Source organism: Leishmania braziliensis, chromosome 30, assembly GCF_000002845.2.
Source record: "Leishmania braziliensis MHOM/BR/75/M2904 complete genome, chromosome 30".
NCBI lineage: Eukaryota > Euglenozoa > Kinetoplastea > Trypanosomatida > Trypanosomatidae > Leishmania > Leishmania braziliensis.
Window position 1 is genome coordinate 689,493 of NC_009322.2, and position 18,467 is coordinate 707,959.

The 18,467-nt window shown below is 58.9% G+C and overlaps 7 protein-coding genes and 1 non-coding gene across 8 annotated transcripts; 4 read left to right on the plus strand and 4 right to left on the minus strand.

Annotated features, from left to right (window-relative positions):
* Positions 1-983: 983 nt before the first annotated feature.
* LBRM_30_2010 (conserved hypothetical protein) lies at positions 984-1,934 on the plus strand (the record flags this gene model as incomplete). The annotated part of the gene is made up of 1 exon (XM_001566778.1): positions 984-1,934. The coding sequence occupies one exon, from the start codon at positions 984-986 to the stop codon at positions 1,932-1,934; it is 951 nt and encodes a 316-aa protein (XP_001566828.1).
* Positions 1,935-2,811: 877 nt separating this feature from the next.
* Positions 2,812-3,438, plus strand: LBRM_30_2020 (conserved hypothetical protein; the record flags this gene model as incomplete). Its single annotated transcript, XM_001566779.1, has 1 exon — positions 2,812-3,438. One exon carries the CDS (start codon positions 2,812-2,814, stop codon positions 3,436-3,438), a length of 627 nt encoding a protein of 208 aa, XP_001566829.1.
* A 783-nt stretch (positions 3,439-4,221) lies between these two features.
* On the plus strand, positions 4,222-5,877 carry YCF45 (conserved hypothetical protein; the record flags this gene model as incomplete). The annotated part of the gene is made up of 1 exon (XM_001566780.1): positions 4,222-5,877. One exon carries the CDS (start codon positions 4,222-4,224, stop codon positions 5,875-5,877), a length of 1,656 nt encoding a protein of 551 aa, XP_001566830.1.
* A 3,140-nt stretch (positions 5,878-9,017) lies between these two features.
* Positions 9,018-10,217, plus strand: LBRM_30_2040 (putative alcohol dehydrogenase; the record flags this gene model as incomplete). Its single annotated transcript, XM_001566781.1, has 1 exon — positions 9,018-10,217. One exon carries the CDS (start codon positions 9,018-9,020, stop codon positions 10,215-10,217), a length of 1,200 nt encoding a protein of 399 aa, XP_001566831.1.
* A 400-nt stretch (positions 10,218-10,617) lies between these two features.
* On the minus strand, positions 10,618-10,689 carry LBRM_30_tRNA1. Its single transcript has one exon. It is a non-coding gene; the product is annotated as a tRNA-Thr (tRNA).
* Positions 10,690-10,987: 298 nt separating this feature from the next.
* LBRM_30_2050 (conserved hypothetical protein) lies at positions 10,988-13,465 on the minus strand (the record flags this gene model as incomplete). Its single annotated transcript, XM_001566782.1, has 1 exon — positions 10,988-13,465. The coding sequence occupies one exon, from the start codon at positions 13,463-13,465 to the stop codon at positions 10,988-10,990; it is 2,478 nt and encodes an 825-aa protein (XP_001566832.1).
* An 800-nt stretch (positions 13,466-14,265) lies between these two features.
* Positions 14,266-15,873, minus strand: LBRM_30_2060 (conserved hypothetical protein; the record flags this gene model as incomplete). The annotated part of the gene is made up of 1 exon (XM_001566783.2): positions 14,266-15,873. One exon carries the CDS (start codon positions 15,871-15,873, stop codon positions 14,266-14,268), a length of 1,608 nt encoding a protein of 535 aa, XP_001566833.1.
* Positions 15,874-17,009: 1,136 nt separating this feature from the next.
* On the minus strand, positions 17,010-17,537 carry LBRM_30_2070 (conserved hypothetical protein; the record flags this gene model as incomplete). The annotated part of the gene is made up of 1 exon (XM_001566784.1): positions 17,010-17,537. The coding sequence occupies one exon, from the start codon at positions 17,535-17,537 to the stop codon at positions 17,010-17,012; it is 528 nt and encodes a 175-aa protein (XP_001566834.1).
* Between the last annotated feature and the right edge of the window lie 930 nt (positions 17,538-18,467).

Sequence of the window (18,467 nt, forward strand, 5' to 3'; positions counted from 1 at the left end):
TGCATCATGGCCAACATTCTCCCTTCATAGAGGGTACGATTGGCGCCAGAGCACGAGCATAGCTGCGCATGTATTTCCGGTATATATCTATATATATATAGCCCCCCCCCCCCCCCCCCCAGTTGAGCGCATTCGACTATTCACATGTCCCCCACCTCCGCTCCCTCCCTCAGCAGGGATAAGGGACAATTCACAACGACGGTGGCGCGTGCACAAACGTCACAGACAGGCAAGAAAAACAATAACAACCACAAAGGGAGACGACAGAAACACGTGCAAATCCCCAGTTGTGCACGTGAGATGCACGATGACACTCACGACAGGTACTGCGCTGTGTTCTCTTACTTGCTCGTATGATTTCCTCTCATGGCCGGCATGCGATGCACGCAGTCCCTGAAGGCATCCCGCGTACGCGACAGAAAAAAACATACGGGACGCAGGCGAATCTGCTGCGCGTACGACACCGGCTGCCCTAAACATTCTTCCGCGTTCTACGTCACTTGTCCACCTCTTTCACTACCCCGCCGCCTCTCCTCTTCCGCCCTCTCCTTATATGTGCCTCTCCCCACACGCACACTCGACGGCGACTCGTGGCGCTGTCGATGATTTCCTTCTTGGCCACTATCCTTCTTTCTCATGTCGCACCGCTTCACCTTCTTTCCCATTGTACACTTCATTAGTCAGCGCGGAAGCGTGGTGTTTGTGGGGGACTGAGCTGAGCCTCAAGTTGGCTACAGTTGTGTGCGCGCATGCGTGTGTGTCCGTTGGTGCCGCACGCATACCATTTTCTTCGTCCCCGTGGGCGCATTATTGCTGCAGTGGGCTGCTGCCACGTGGCCCCCTTTTCGCTCTCGGTAGATCTTTTTTTCCTTCCTAGCTTTACCGCTCCACCATTTCTTACATCTGCGCACAGTGTGGTGTCTCTTCTCATCAGCTGTGTGTACACTGCCGTTCCCCTCTCTCATGATTGACGTACGCCCATCATGAAGTTTACACATCGAGAGATCGAAGCGGACCGCAGGAAGCCGGTTGGCTCCCTTTTCATGCACCTCATGGACAGGGACTCGATGCCGTCGCGCAGTCATCGCAACGCGGCTGCACAACAGCTGAATATGCACAGCCTGCGTAACACGCAGCTCTCTCTCTACGCGCAGGATCTGCAGCATGGCTCGTCAACGCCACTGCGGGGTCGACGCCACTTTCCCAAACAAGATCGCCACGTCGACTGCAATAGGGAGGAGGACGTCCGGACCCCTAGGGGTGTGCGACGTGGTGCCACTCCGCACAGCAGCATGGACCACATCGGCAGCAACATGACCCCACGAGCCTCGACGGAGGTTGCGACACCGCGGCAGCGTCGCTACGTACCGCCGCCTATGCGAAGCTCTCCTCACCGCCCCTTCTGGCTAGGAGACGACGAGATCACCTACAACGCGAGCAGTCGCCGTGGCACTGGTGGTGCAACCCGCTCGTACTCCGTAGGCGGCCAAGTATTTTCGCGGAGCAGCAGCACCGCAGGTCATTTGACAGCTGGCTCGCTAGTCCCCTTACCCGAGAAACCGATCGAGAAGCCCGTTCCGCCGCTGCTGCCGGTGAAGCCACGGAAAAAAGGTATTCGCATGTTTGCGGAGCAGCGGTCACGTAGCGCCGACGATATGCACCGGGGTGTCCGAATGGTGCCGCCACCGCCGCACTGGCGCTCTGCTGCAGACCGGCAGTGGGACTTTCTGGAGCTCGGCATCGACAGTTGCGAGACACCGGCGCCACTCTACCGAAACGAAAGCCACATCGACGTTGGCGGTCCAATTATTACGGTGGATGGCTCGCCGCCACCGTTGGTGCCGACGCGACGGTGGCGTGGTGGTCAACGCTATGCCGACACCCCGGTGCGGCGCACCTTTGACATTATCACAGGTCGGCCGTTGGTGTACTGAAAGTACAGTGAAGACGGGCATGGCAGTCTTTTTCTATGCCTCTTCATATCGTGGCCCATGACCGACAGTGACAAAATGAAGCAGCTCACTGCCTTCTTTTCCCCGCTTTACTCTCACCATCGCTCTCCCGTGAGGCCAATGCGTCCGCGCGCCACTGCAATAGAGACGATGCTAACTCCTCGGCACATTGTACCTTGTGTCTCTGTTTGCGTCTTGCTTCCTCCTAATTTTGTATTTTCTGTTTTTCCCTTGCGTGCATCCGTAGTCCCGTGCTTTTCACGTTACTGTATGTATGTATGTGTGTGTGTGCTGTGCGTGTGTGCTGTGCGTCTTCCTGTCTGCTTGACGCGATACGTACATACATATATGCATATGTACGTATCTTTTGTCTCCTCTTGACTTTTAGATCCTAGACACTGTGCCCAGACTCATCTACATCAGCTAAGGCACTTCCGAGATGTCTTCACTACCTGCTAGTTCTCTTCAGCATACGCGCGTGGGTGTGTTTGACTCTCGGTGTCCTGGACGTCGAGGCGACGCAGTATTGTACTTGAGTTGCGTGCTACCCGCTCACAAAGGCGGTGCACCAGGGCCACCTTTGTTTCTCTATCAGCTGTTCCACACGGACGAAGGGTGTCTTTTCCTTCGCACTTCGTTTCCTGGTCTTGTCGGCTCCACCACCTCACTCTCTCCCCCCTTCCTCCACCTTTGCACGGGCCCCGCCTTCTGATTCGCTGCGTCGCTCTCCTTTCTCGTGCCGCGAGCTCAGTCGCTGAGCGCACGTTTCGCTACCTGCTGAAGCCTTGCGGCGAGGACACCCGCCCCCGCCTCCCCCTCCCTCCCTCCTGCACACGCCTACACGCAAAAGAGGCGGGCAATGGTCTTTTACTTTACCCTGACGTCTGACCCGGGCGTCATGTGCTACATGGGCCGCGACAAATACGAAAACGAGGAGCTCATCAAGTTCGGCTGGCCAGAGGACTTGTGGTTTCACGTGGACAAGCACAGCAGCGCACACGTCTACGTGCGTCTGCCGCCTGGAAAGGGTATGGACGACTTGACCCCGGAGATCATTGAGGAGTGCTGCCAACTCGTCAAGGAGAACAGTATTGAAGGATGCAAGCTGAACGATGTCCGCGTAGTCTACACCCCGTGGAGCAACCTCATGAAGACCGGCGACATGGCAGTCGGGCAGGTCGGCTTCCACAAGGAGGAGCTGCGACGTTACCACACCGTCGCCAAAAAGAACCGCCCAATGCTCAAGGCGCTTGAGAAGACACGCGTGGAGAAGAACGACGTCGACTTCCGCAAGCTGCGCGAGGACCGCGACATGGAGGAGCGCCGTAAGCTCCGCGCCGACAGGGCGGCGCAGGACCACCAGGACAAGCTGGAGCGGGAGGAGAAGAAGCGCCTGGAGGAGCTGCGGACGTACAAGGGCGTGATGGACGACAACAACATGCGCCTCAACACTGGCGAGGTACCGGATGAGGACGACTTCATGTAGGAGGTAAGGGCAACACATGAGCAAAGAGGAAGGAATACATAAATGAAGTCCCCACAAAAAAAAAAACACACACAGAAGAAGGTCAGTAGTGAAGTATGCACTCCCCACATGTATGCCCGGCGCTTATTTGCTCAAACCTGCTCGAATGACACGTTGTTCTGGTCGTCGTACGCGTAGCCTTGCGCTTTTGACTGCCGCTTCGTCGGTACGGTTGTGCCGCACGCTTTCTTCTGCAGTGCCAGACGCTTGCTGGCAGTGTGACCTACATCATCCCTACACGACACCGTCGTGCACGGGCCAATGTGCACGAGCGCCAACTCCTTACGCGGTTGTACTGCTGCGCAAACCAATACGTGCAGGAGCCATACTCCACAAAAGCGCTGCTGCGGCGCCCCCCCCCCTCTGTCTAAGCTATATATGCCCTTCTCGTTACTCGCCTGCGTCGCCGCTTATCCAGCTTCTCTTTCTTGTGCTTGCTTGCAGGTGCACCCATTGACACTGTGCATGGAAGCGCGTGCATCTCATGAGTAATGACATCAATAACGCAACAGTCCTAAATGCAGTGACTTGTACAGGCACGATCAGTGAGGGTACAGGCTGTTCTCTCTTGGCTCTTTCGTTTACTACTGAGCACCCCTCCGTGCTCTTTCACCGCGTAGATCGCCTCCCTTTCGCTTACGTTTTGTTATTGTGTTGTTTTCTGCCGAAGTGGCAGTCAGCAGCTGGATGCGGGGGGTTTCAGTGCGTCGTGTGGGCAGCATGGTCACATCGAGTTTTTCGCCTATGCTTCCCTCGCCCTCGTTGCTTGTAGTAGGCCGAAGCCTTCGCACCAGAGTCGGTGCGAACACGAATGAGCGTCTCCTCGCCGCCGAGCGAGATGAGCCAGCCACCACCTCTGCGCGACCTCCGCCGTCCGGGATGGACCTCTCGTACATTACGGCCAAGATGCCCGACCTCCTCCCAACGTACCAGACGGAGAGCGCAGTGTGGTCTGCAAGGACGTTCCGGTCGGCCTGGAGCACGCTACACAAGGCGTACGCATCCTTCCTCAAGACGGACCCTGCACGCGCAGCAGAGCTACGGGCGAAAGACTGGAAGGGCCTCGCGCTGTACAACTCGTACGCGGAGACGCTGCACCTCATGTCGTTCCTCTTCCCCGCTCTGCGGACAGCCATCACGCAGCACCCGTCCTTTGATTACACCCAAGTGGAGGAGTTGTTTGTGCACTTGGGCCAAGACGTCGAGGTTCGCGGCAGTGGCGGGTGGGTCATTCAGCTGCCGCCTCCCACGACAGCAGAGCTGCAATACCTCATGAAGCACATTGGCCGCTTTGGCGCTGACGGCCGCGGCTGTGTGGCGAATACAGCGCACCGCGCTTCGGTCTGGCGTGGCCGTCATGGCGAGGCGCTCGGTGTGACACTACGTGTTGGTCGCTACGTTCCAGGTGCGGCCCGGGCACTTCTGCCTCTCGCACGGCGCGGCAGTCTGCTCATTTTGTCCAAGGCGGGTATGGGCAAGACTACTCTCTTGCGTGACCTCGCCGCCGGGCTGGCGCAGGATCCGCTAACACCGCGCGTTACGGTCGTCGACACCTCCAACGAAATTGGTGGCGACGGTCCTATACCCCTGCCCTACCTCGGTCGATGCCGTCGCATTCAGGTTCCCCGACGCGAGGACCAGAGCCGCGTAATGATTGAAGTCATCCAGAATCACACACCCGATTATCTCATTGTGGACGAAATCGCGACGGAAGAGGAGGCGGAGGCGGCCTGGTCCATCTCGCAACGCGGCGTTCATATGATCGGCACGTGTCACGGGGAGCACCTTGAGGGACTTCTGCAGAACCGCGCGTTGAATCTCCTCGTTGGTGGCGCCGCACAGGCGTTCCTGAGCAACGAGGAGCGGCGTCTGCGCAACAAAACAAAGAAAACGGTGCTGGAGAGGCCGTACAACTCGCCATTTTCCTTTGTTGTTGAGCTGCATGCGCGGAACCGAGCCCACCTCTACGTGGATGTGAATAAGGCAGTAGATCTGGCGCTCGACGAGCAGTCCGCGAAGTTGAATGCTGCCATCGGCGCAGCAGTCGAGCTCAGTGAGCTTCTTCCGAGCCGCGTCGAGAGGTTGCTACTGTTGCAAGATGAGAAGACGCGGAAGCTCAAAGGTGCTTCAGACTCGACCGAACACGACGCCGATCTTGGCGAGGACAAGGATGACGCGACGGCCTTGTCGAGTGCGTCTCAGCACACAATGGACGAGGAAGGCTACACGTTTCTGGCTGACAACGACTCCGGTCCACAGGGAAACTGCAGCGCTGTCCACTCGACGTTTGCAGCGCCCAACCATGCAAGTGGCCGCTGCACACAAAGGCGAGCCGAAAAGCAACGACGACCATGCAAGACGGACGCGGACCTCTGGAGGGAGCTGAAGGGCTTTTTTTGAACTGCCCGCGTTGCTCACGTGGGGGGCTGCACGGGGCACGAACACGCGCAACCCGCCTCAAGGTGTGCGGGTGTGGAGAGGAATAGACGTTCATGCGGCTCGAAGGCTCCCCTAATGGTGTCTTGTGTACCTGGGAGGCTCTGGGACAGCGCGTGCCCGTGATCGATCCTCCCCACCCACCCCACGATCCCCCTCCTACGCCGGGTTTTCGTTTGTTTCTTGCGCCTTTCCCTCACCCTACCGCTCCTTCTTCCATCCTATGCGGACATTTCTGCCATTCTCCAGAGCAGGACGCCAAACAACTCCCCTCCCCAGAGGGAGAGAGAGTCATCCCGCATTACCGATGATTGTACACAACTCAGCCTCCTCCATGGGCTGTCTTCTGCTCTGATCGATCACTGCATTACCCTCGTGATGTGCAGGCACACCCCAGCGCCTGGCATCCCAGGCCCCAGCGTCCTCACTCTGTGCGGGGAGGCCGAGCAGCCCCCCACCCCTGCGAGTGCCGAGCGACCTCTGGTGGTGACCGGCTCAAGTGCCTGCGGCGCGGCGAGGCGAGAGCGGATTGCCGCTACGGGTGTCGGCGGTCAGGTCGTGGATGGCGTTGCGTCGGAGCGACCCGCGACGGCGAGCACGCCTGTGCCATCCGTGTGGTGGGCAGAGCGTCAGCGCGACTCGAGCGCATCTCACCCGGCCCTCTGGCTGCCCACTGCTGTGGGGAGCGTGAGCCACCCCCCTCTCCGGGGAGCTGTGGATGCCTTGCGTGGCGACCTGCGGAGCAGGGGTGGGTAGAGTCCGAGGCAGGGGCTGCGCTCGAATGGCGGAGTCGACGCATGGCTGTGGCGCGTGTGTCTACGGCTGCTTCGCCCCACGGGGTTGGGCCTGGGGGGAGGGGGGAGGGGGGGCGGATGTGGAGTGGTGCTGAACACCTCGTCTAGGGCGGAGAGGGGGCACCGTTATGCTCCCCTTTTCCACGTGCTGTTCTTCCAGCAATAAGTCAGCAAATATGCGCATGTAGCCCCAATTCGTCGACATGTGCCGCACTACGGCTTCCTCCTGATTCTCTTGGAAGAGCAGTGGTCAGTTGAAGTGAGTCATGAGCCCAACGTGCCCGTCTTATACCAACTCATTTTTTCCTTGAGTGCGTACTGCGCAGCTGGCACCTGAGGGACTCAGTTGGACGGCCCACCTTTATCCAAGCGGGCAGTGCTCGGTGTTCTGTTTGAGGGCGGAGGTAGTGGTTCTTGTCCTGCGGGTGGCAGGCGGTGGTCTAGAGGCATGTAGAGTGAGTCCGCACCGCTGCATACGCAAGGGCAGGGGGCAGGCTGCCCGACTTCCCCAGAATGAGTGAGTGGAGGGGGGTACTGGCCCCAGGGATATACCACACACTGGGGTGGCTGACCATCTTCAGGAAGTATGGGCACGTTGAAGAGGAAAAGACTGGATAGAGGGCTTTGTCGCGCGTATTGGCTTGGTGTAGTGTGTGCACCTCCTGCAGCAACTTCTCGCTCTCTTCTCCTCTCCCCCTCTCTTCTCTTGTTACCACGCCGTGACTCTTTTCTCGTTTCTTTCTGTCCTCGACCTCCCACGGAAGCATGCAAAGTGTTTTCACAGTTCATCCTGCCCCCGGCGTAGAGAGAACTAGGGAGATCAACAGACTGATTCCTCGCCGCGACATGTTCACGCGACTCTGCCGCCCCCCGATATGCGCTTCATGTTGCGCGTTGCGTGGGCCAAGATTTGCGTACTGCTCTTCTGCCGGCGCTATGGCGTCGTCGACGCGAGTGTGCTGCGCGCCGGCAAACAAACGCACTGGCGCCGCTATGGCATCCCCTGCCTTCCAAGGTGCGGCGTGCGCGGATGAGCCTCCTTTACCCATCCCCGGCGCAAATGACAGCATCTCCACTGGGCAGCGCTTGTACTCTTTAGTTCAGTGCCACATGAAGGCTCGTTTGGATCCCAAGTATGCCGATGTGGATCGGGATAGGTTGAGCATGGAGGCCTGGAGTCTGCTGCAGTCTATCTCAGAGGAGGAGCTGGAAGCGATGCCCTTGCGCGATGTGGTTGAGATCGTTGTTGCCTACAACCACTTTTGTGGCACGTGGGCGAATGGATTGAACGGTCCTGCGCGGGCATACCGAGATGAACCATCACCAGGGCAGGCAGCCACGTCATCATCGCAGTTGGCAGTAGAGAAGCGGCCACTAGATTATCCCATCATAGAACGTCCCGATCTAGCTCCGGGTAACGGCGAGACAACGTTCAATAAGGCGCAGGCGGCAGCCCCGCAAATCGTGCGCGAGGTACCGGTCAAGCGTGCGAGCCCGCTTGATGAGATTTTGGAGTTTTAAACTTTACCCCTCGCCGGTGCGTGTTCGTTTTGATGGCGTGAAAAATGGCTCTATTGGCCCTTCACTTTTATGCTTGGCTGTTGGGTTCTTCCCTCTGCATTCCTTCTTCCGGAAGCAGGGTGAACGAGAGCGGGGGGGGGGGCACTGATTTCTGCGTATGCGTCGTCGTTGCGGTACGCGAGACAGGAGAGCAGCACCGCTGATGATTGGGGTTGAGGCGGCTTCTCTCTCTGCGTTTGCCTCGCCGTTGTCGGGAAGGTGGTGTGTGTGTGTCCCATGGAGCTGGTGCTTCTCTGTAACTCGACATGTCATCACTGTGAGAAGCGTATGCACAGCAACAGCTGATCATCCTCGAACGGGTTGATGGGTGCCGACATGTGCATTGCTCGTATTGTGGAGTCGTTGGGTCAAACACGTCCCCATGGAGAGGTGTTCGCTCCTCCTCACTCTTCCTCGTAGCAGAGGGGGTTAGGGAGGAGGTGTGGGAGGGGGGGGAAGGGGAACCACTATTCTGTGATGTCTCCTCTTTCTCTTCATACCCCGTGAGTTCCTTCCCTCATTTCGTCTTCCCACCCTCTCTGTTTCTCTACAGGAACATGTTCCGCCCATTCGGCAGTACACCTCCATATGTTTTGCTTTCGCGCTCGGTTCCACTCATCTGCCTGCCTGCCGCTTCACCAGTGACCGGACACATCCCATTCTACACACCCCGAGAATCACTCAGCGCTCTCCCTCCTCATCGACAACCTCATCTCGTATTTCACCATGCCGGTCCCATCGCATTGGAGGATGATGTGCCGCGCGTACCAGCTCACCCTGTGCGCGACGACCTACCTGCTGCGTTGGCGAACGCCAACAATCATCCAAGGCGCCGGCTCCCTGGCGAAGTTGCCGAACCTCGTACGCGGGGCGAGGCTGCAGAAGGGACTTCTGGTCACAGATGCAGTGGTCATGAGGCTTGGCCTCGTCGACAGCTTCATCGACGAGATGAATAAACAGAGCACCGAGTTGGTCATCTACAAGGATGTACTGCCGAACCCCACTGTCGACATGGTGGAGGAGGCCAATGCACTGTACAAAACGAATAAGTGCGACTACATCGTCGCCGTCGGTGGCGGGAGCGTCATCGACTGTGCAAAGCTGATTGGCGTGCGCCAGGCGCGCCCCCGCACCGCGCTTCTGTACACGCGAGGGCTCTTCCGTGTTCTGTGGCCGCTGCCGCCGCTCATCGCCGTCCCTACAACAGCGGGCACTGGGAGCGAGTGCACGATTGGCGCTGTCGTGTGCGACCCTGCGCGGAATGATAAGTTTGCCATCATGGACCCCTTCCTCACTCCCTCCCACTGCGTGCTCGACCCGGTCCTGACAGTGACGATGCCCAAGTTTGTGACGGCCACCACCGGCATGGACGCCTTGACGCACGTCGTGGAGGCGTACTTAAACATCTTTCACTTCCGCACCGTCGACAAGGCGGCGCTGAGCGCGATGGAGCTGATCGCGAAGTACCTGCCCTGTGTGTACAAGGACGGCACGAACCTGGAGGCACGCGAGAAGATGCTGCAGGCGTCGTACTTTGCCGGTCTCTCCTTCACTCGTGCTGGTGTCGGCAACGTGCACGCGGCGGCGCACGCGCTAGGCGGGCTGTACAACGTGCCGCACGGCTACGCCAACGCTGTGATTCTGCCGCACTTGCTCAACATGTACGGCAGCGCGGCGCACAGGTCGCTTGCTCGGCTTGCTGAGGCGGCAAACATCCCCGGTGCCAACGATGCGGATAAGGCGGCGAACTTCATTATGTGGGTTCGTGAGATGAATGTGCTAATGGAGATCCCAACGACGTTCAGTGCCGGTGACCCGCGCTGGACCCTCCACAAGAAGGACATCCCCTTCCTCGCGAAGCACGCCGTCACTGAGGCGAACCCGTTGTACGCCGTGCCGGTGATATTCGGAGAGGAAGAAATGACCGAGCTCTTCCACCGCATTATGTGAGAAGTGGTGCAGCGCGTCGATGTGCACAGGGCGAGTAGTTGCGAGCGAGCTGTTTGTGCGGTGCCAGAGACGAGCTCGCGCGGGCCTCTACAAAAAGTGCCTCTTCCCTGCCGCATTACGTGGGCATGCCGAGTTGTACGTCTCTCGGCGGTATGTGTTCACCCATCTATAGTCTTGCTCCAAGAGCGCAAAGAAGAAAACATCGCGCGGTTGTTCTCTTGCGCTTCCTTGTCGAGCTTCCGCGGGGCTGGGAGGCGCGTGTTTGTGTCTCCTGCCTCGTTTGCCCGCCGCCGCCGGGGAGAGGGGAACGCTCTTCCTCCTCGGCGCTGAGGGGGCGGCCTCGTGGGCGCGGAGCGAGGCGCCCCCCGGCCGCTTAGCACACCGGGGCAGGGAAAAAGAAAGGCCACTGCGAGAATCGAACTCGCGACCCCCACTTTACGAGAGTGGTGCACTGCCACTGTGCTAAGCGGCCGGTGGGTACAAAAGTGTCACGGGGCGCCGGTGGGTGTGTGAGGCTGCCGGGGCGGGTGCCCGGCGCTTGCCAGTGCGGATGGGGTGGGTGGGAGGGTGTTCGGTGCCGATGGCTTTTTGGGCTTCGAGGAGGGCGGGGGAGGGGGGCCGCATGCGAGCGCAAAAGCGTGGCGGCCGCGGGGCGTCTTGCGGATGTTCCCTCTTCATAGCATCCCAAGCCCTTCTTTCTATGGTCAGTGAGCTGCGCCCAGCGCGATGCCGGCGGTAGGGATGGCACAAAGGGCTTCTATAAAACACAGTTACACGTCGCAGTCCGACTTGAGGTAGTTGACGTCGATCGCTTCAGGCAGCTGCACCTTGCCGGGCTCGCTGGTGACTGATTGCACTGTCTTGAGCGCCTCTTCCACTGGCCGCAGGAGAGCGCTGCCGTCGGCGATGCTGACGTTTTCGTATGCTGAGATGGTGACCGGTTCCCACGCCCCGAAAGCCCGCTGCGCGCTGCGCAGCAGTGCCACACAGGTGGCTGTGTCCGAGACGCCGCCGCGGTAGGAAGCAACCGGCTCGTCGGCGTCTTGTACCACCTCGTTGACAAACTGCACCGTGGCAGAGACGCGGGAGAGGGTGTCCTGCAGTGCCTGGCGATTCTGCTGCGCCTTTTGCTGGCACTGCTGCTGCAGACTCGCCTCTAGTGCGTCAAGTCGTCCATGCAGCCGCGTGAAGGTCTGCGCAATGTCGCTGTGGACTTGCTTATGCGACTGCGACACATCTGTCTGCGCCGCCTCGAATAGGTCAAAGACACTCTTGATCTCTTGCGAAAAGGTGATGGCGTTCTGTACCCACCGCTCCAACCGTGGCGCCTCCTCGCGCGCGGCCTGCTCGATCGGGACGCAGTTCTCTTGCGAGTACCCGTCGTAGTACAGGCAGTGACTGCAAAGCAGGCGCTTTTCCATTGGCGACCAGAACTCCACCGTCTTTTTTGAGTGTACGGCACACTGCAGATCCTCACCGTTCCGCGAGGATCGGCTCGCCAGGACGAGGGCGCCATTGCCGCCGTTGCTGGTTCGCCTCTCTCTGGGCAGGGCAGCAGCCGCAGCGGAGGCAGATTGCGGAAGCGACGCTGCTGGAGCAGGGGGGGCACGCGATGGGCGGCCATTTCCGATCGCGGGCACGGCGTCACCCAGGCGGCGGGTCACCTCGAACGGCTCCAGCGTACTGACAAAGACGACGAAGCGGGGCATAACCTGATGCATGTGGCACACCGCCACAGCGTTGCGGGAGGGGATGTGGAAGGCGTCGAAGCCGGCGTCCTCCAGCATCTCGAGGCATTGCTCCATTGAAAAGCGGTAGAGATTTGCGTTGAGGTCCTGCGCCTCCTCTTTGGTTACTGTGCGTGCCTTGCCAACCGCAACGTCAAATGCTACCAGTCCCCATCCCTCGCGGAACAGCTGCCCGAGCTCCTGCGCCGCCGCCGCGAGTCGGGTCGCCTCCTTGTTGTACAGAACCACAGCACTGGAGCACAGTCCGTCCGCATCATCCTGATTCGACAGCCCAAACGGTGCCCCAGAGACGCACGCCTTTTCCATCTTCTGCAGCGTCGCGGGACTGCAGAGCTTCCACAGTAGCTGCAACTCCACTGGCGGGTCTGCGGCGGCGGCTCTGTCTCGGCGGCTTGCAGAGACGCGGCTCGTCATCTGCATGCGCGAGATGCGGTCCAACAATGGACCCCACGCCTCTAGCGAGGCCTCAACGGCAACAATGCCTTCGGTCAGCGACACCTGATACTCCACCCCGCTCTTCGCGCTGAGCTTTGTGAGCAGATACTCTGCCTCCTCCTTCACTTTCGCCGGCGACCGCAGCGGCGGCGTGAACGAGTTTTCCCTCAGTGCCGTGCTCAGCGTAGAGTGGTTCGGCGACGTCTCGGCAGCACCGGCGGCCGGCAGCGTCGACCCCTTTCTTGTCGACAAGGGCACAGGTGAGGAGGTCAGTCTTGTGCCTTCGGTGTGGCGCCTGGACATGGACAGCGCACTCCCGCTAACCGTGTCTGGCGGTGCCGCTGTCGTCGATAGACTTCTTTGCCACTCCTTCGCCAGCGAGGCGATCTGCAGCGGGGTGAAGGCGTTCATATTCCCGACAAGGGTGAGGAAGGTGTCCTCACTGCAGTAGGCCAAGTCATTGAGGGTGTAGCCGGAGTCCTTCAGCTTCTCCGCAAAGCGTGCCCAGAGCGCGGACATAATGATAGGTGATGCTTGGGGGCGCAACGACAGACTTCTCGAATAGAGAAGACACAGTAGCGCGCACGGATGGATTGTGACAGTAGTGGACGTAGAGGTTGAGACTGAGGGGAGGGGGGGGGGAGGTGTCCTTGTGAAGCAGAGCTGCTGCTTTTTTCGTTTCTTTTCGATTTTCTCGTACAACGGCGAGCAGAGAGACCACAAAGCCGAAATGGATATGTCTCCTGCCGAATGACACTGAGCAGCAACTTCACTCTTCAATCGAGTGTAATGGATTAGGCGGGAGGCAATCGTCAAGCGTGTGGTGGTGGTGTCGGTGAAGGGGCTAGTTCTATGAGCAACGCCTCTGAGCCGTGCTGAGTGAAACTCGTAGTGGCGGTGGTGGTTTCCATAGCCCAAGAAATACGTGTGAACGTGAATAGTGAGGGGAGGGGGGAGAGTGAGCACATCAGAAAGAGGAGGGGCAAGAGCGGGATAGGGAGAGGTCCACTCACAGTACAGAGAGATCCCACAACAGATCAGGGCAGGACAGCAGTATCCCTTCATAAAAGCGAGGCAGTCGTCATAACCCTGCCGATCATGCGGCACCCAACTACGCTTTTTTTTTTCGCGCGCTGCGACGACGGCGTCCGTCTTCCTTTTTATGCTCTGTTGGATTTGTTTTGCTTTCACGGCTCAGGGGTCCATATCTCGCATACCCACACATGCACGGCCCATACGCCAGAGCTCCCATCTACAACAAGACATCGGCGGGGTGTGTGGGTGTGTAGATGTCTCCAGCAACTATACACAAACCAAGCCCCAAACGCCAGCAAGAATGAGCGAGGGGCAGGGGAAAAAGCGAAACAAGGGGCTCACGCAATGAGGCAAAGCGTAGACAAACAAAAAGCAAGAAGACACTGAGCAGGCAAACGAAAAATAGCTATAAGGCAACAAGAAAAAACTGACAAGGGGAAGTGAAGGGGCGGCGTGGGTGGGGTAATACGGTGAGGAGGCCACACGTGTGCACCCCCCCCCCCCCCACAGGGATCCATGCGCAGACACGCACGCAAGCGAAAGTAGCAGCAAAAAAGAAAAAAACGAAGATCAGCATCGTAGGGAAAAACAAAAAATTCCACGCAAGCACAGACAGCACAGACATTTCACTCCAGCGGGCGAGAAACGCTGTCGCAATAATGGGACGAATGGCGGCACTCGCGGAAGGCGACAAGGGTGCAGTGGGAGAGGGGCACCGTGTCATGAGTAAAATGCAACAGAGGGTGTAGCCTCTCTCTCTCTCAAAAAAAAAAAAAACAACAACATGTTGAGGCACTTCCATGTTTGTCGAGCATTGTGCCCTCCAGAATTTAGGAAACTTCACGCAGGTTGAGGAAAAGTACCAACTCCCCAAATGGGGCTGGCTGCACGTGCTGAAGCTTGACCTTGGAGCAGAGACCCAGAAGTGAAATCAGCTGCTCCGTGGCCGTATTGCTCGGCGCACTCGTGGAGATCCTCGGCGAAGTGGTCTCCTCTCCGAGCTCCTCGAGATTCACGTCGGAGAGAAACCGCTTGTCAATGTCGATGCCGGAAAGGGCGCCAATAGAGGTGGACGGCACAAGCGACCCCATCTGGGGTATCTGCTGGGTGAAGCCGCTCCTCGCCTTCTTCCCGGCCAAGGGCGACGAGGACGAGGATGGCGATTGCTTGCGAGAGTAGACGAGCATGCCCATGCGGCGCACGTGCTGTGCGTTTGACAACCACACCGCGTCCTCCACCTGATGTGCAGCTCCCTGGGCAGTCGTGTGTGTTGCACCACCACCGCCTCCCGCTGGATGGCTGCTTGCGAAGACGCTGCTGTGTGTCATCGGAGGGCTGGAACGCGACCGCCGCGACCGATCGCCGTCGAATAGGTCCGACAACTCGGCGGGCGGGAGAGCAAACTCTGACACACCTTGCGCTGGAGACAGCCGGGCACCGGGCATCAGGGGTGACAGAGTCATCCCAGAGCTGCGGGAGGGATGTGACGAGGGGGCCAACGCAGGGGCCGGTGCTAGATACGGGGTGGGCAAAGAGGACTTGCCGAGCGAGTTCATGACCTCCAATGAGATCGCCTGTGAGGGGCCATCGGCTTCGCTACCAAAGTGACGCAAACCAGGGCCACCAGTGCAGATTGGAGACGACCTCTCTCGTGCCACATGGACAGCTGCGTCCCTCTCTCTATCGCCGACTACTAGCACAGGTGAGGCGGCTTGCGTGCCAGCCTGAATCCAGGTGTGGTGTCGCCATGTGCGGTTCATCGTCACGTCGAGGCGCACGAAGTCGTCACTAGACCAGAGATACTGCCGCCGTGCGTGCACTGGGATTGTTGGGCATTCGTCGGCAGACCGAAAGAGGCGCAGCGAGACCTGGTTAGCTGGAGTCTGAGGGGTGCGTGTCCTCCACGACGTATTTCGGGACAGGGGAGAGTGTGGCGGCGATCCATCCTGCCCTTGAGGGGAGGTGGGAAAGTGGTTGTTGGCGCCAGCGGTTGACGTGATGCAGCTCTGCAGCACGACGCTGTAGATATCCTGACACCGCAGATGGGCAAAAAGAACACGAACTAGCGTATTGAGGGCCTCAAGCTGCTCAAAGTCCCGCGGAACAGAGTGATCTGTCGCCGGTTCACGGTAGTCTTGCAGCGTCCACACTTCCACCGGAGAGCGGTTGAGATAAACGACGAGGTGAAGCGGACCGCGGAAGGGGGCGGCCGCATTGGGCGCCAGCGCACCGCTGCTCCAGCTGGACTGACGCCAAAGCTCCTCTGCCTCCTCATAGCTACCGGTGTCGCGCATCGAAAGGCCACCAAAATGGAATGTGGCGGGGCCCTTCTCATGGTCCTTGTAGTTGGGGGACCGCGCATTGCGAATGAGGCGCAAAAAGTTCACCAGGAGTGGCGCATTATCTACGGCGGTGCGGAGCGACTCCATGGCGGGCATGCACCAAAGCACCCACGTCGCCCAACAGTAGCTACACGCACCTGTAAGAGGCCCACAAGTACCAAGATGGGCTGGAGAGAGACAGACGAACCAAGACAGGGAAAAAAAAGAGGGATGCCCGATTCAGCCGCTCCGCTTCTCTCTCCTTCTCAGAACGGCCTGCAGTTGTGTAAGAGTGAGCGCAGCGCTGTACACGCGAGTTGTGCTGTTGAGCGTCTGTAGTCCGTAGGGTGTATCAGCGCGTGCACGCTCTCACAGAGACTTGTTGGGCGCTGGCAAAGGTGGTGAGAGGGTGGGCGAAAGGCAATGCAGGACGGCGTCTCCCCGTGCTTCTACTGTGTCGTTTTGTTGAAGCACGTGCTGTCTATGGAACGGAGAACGAGGGAGAGCGAGCGGGCAGTCAATGCGTTGGAATAGGTGTGGGATTCACAGAAACGAGTAAGCGTATCGGGTATCGACCGGCAGGGGGGGAGGAGGGCGACGGGAGGAAGGAAAATGACACAAAATGGGAGGAGGGCTGTGGCGTGGCGGGGAATCTCTCATTGTACAAACACACGAGCACGCACGCAGCAGACAACCCAGAGGCAAGAGCAGTAAAAGAAATGAACTCACTGTTGCTGTGCAGCCAATCAGCTATGATCCAGCACGTCGATGGGGAGTGAACCGGACTCACTCAAATCTGCGTACAGGCGAGGTAAAGAGGGGGCGAGAATGGTGGAGAAAGAACAAAAGGTGGCATGCCAGGAAACGCCGTAAGACACGGATAGGGCATGAACTGAATGGACGCCGTCACGCTGACACGCAAACGAGTTATGGCAAGGACAGCGATAAGTGTACCTTTACACACAACCACGAGGATGTCGACCCAGCAGGGGGAAGGGGGCAAACGAGGGCGGTAACACCTTTCTCGGTAGACACGATACCGCCTACCGGCAGTGTTGGCAGCTTGTGTTTGGGGTTCTTTACACTTACTCGGTGTCATCGCGGACACGATTCATGTGAAGAGAGAAAGAGAGAGAGAGAGCACATACATCGAAAGCAGTGCAGTTCTGATTCGGCCCACAGACATACCACCAAAACACGATAGGGTGCCGCAAGGTAATCGAAGCTTTTTTTTTTTCAATGGACTCGTTGCCTCACATCTGCCGCATGAGAATGTCTTTGCAGTAGTCCACCTCAAAGTCCTCCAGGTCCTGCAAGTTCAGCGTCAGTGTCCACAGTCCGTGCGCCTTCACCTGCCGCCCCTCGCTGATGGGGGCATTCGCGGCCCCCAGGGGGTCCATGGAGCGCGTTACCGCCCACTTACGCTCCAGCGTCATCTCTTCACGGAAGCTCTCCACCATCAGGTTCACCACGATACGACCAACTGGCACGACCTCCCACAACTCGTCCGTCCGTTTGCGCCTGATCTTGGAAACACGATGCACCCTGTCCGCGTCCTGCACAGCCCAGGCAGCGAGGTGAATGTGCCGCGCCCCTTCGCACGTGCCAAAGACGATGTAGTCGAAGTTAGAGGTCTTTTCGGAGACGTCGATGCAGCAAAGATCGCGCACCTTCAGCGAGGTCAAAATGTCGGCAATCGCCTTCACGTCCTCTAGTCGTGCCCTGTTCGCGTCCTGCCACGTCTCGTCAATGACGCCATTCACCTCCATCTCGAGCAACATCTCAGCAAACCTCTCGTCATCGTACGGGAGACGGGACGGGTCGGGGAGCCGACTCTCCTCGGCAGAGTCATGCGCAGTAATCGCCACCTCAGCGCTGTGAGTTGCGTTAGACGATGAGGACGACAACAGTTCTACGGTTGAGTTAGCGGAGGCGTCGGCAGGGCTGTCTGCATAGGCTGCCTCCTCGCCTGGCACGAGACCCGCTCTTGTGTTTGCCCGTAGCCGCACACCCGCTGTTTCCTTCGCGTCCAGTGGAATCTGAAGGCGTGAGTAGCAGGTGCCTTCGTCCTCCGGCACAACCCTGACCACGCCGAGCACCTCGCTTCTTGAAGGGTCTCTCAACCTACTCGAGGGTGATGGTGCTTCTCTTGTCGGCGCCGAGTTTTGCAGTGCTGAGGTGAGGCCCATGAGATGGTCAATGTCTACGAAGTTACCGTCTTCTGCTGTGAGTGGCGTGTGCGTTGGTGGTAAGCGTCTGCACGACATGCTGAACAACCCCTTATGGGGCATGTGCAGCGCAGGTGGCGTTAGCCGCGCCCGGGCCCGTGCGAGCTGAAACGTGGCACCTCTACACGACATGCGTGAATACAAACTTGTTTCTCTATATGTTACCTGAACCGAGGGGCTGTCAAACTCAGAAGAAGGGCGGCCACCTTGAGGTCCATACGGCGCATGTATGCACGAGATTCAATACTGCAGAGAGGGGGGGGGGAGGAGAGGAGAGGAATGCAGAGAGTTGCAGGTAGCGGAGGGAAAAAGCGCTGGCATTGCAAAGGGGAGAATCGAGGAGAGGGGGGGGGGGGAGGGGCAAAGGCCACACGTGAGTGTGTCAGTAGGGGACAGGGGAGCCCTTTGTAGGGCTGTTTGGAATGTGCGCCCATGCACAGGCGTGCCTGAACAACACGCCCACACGCAGCCCCCCCCCCCCCC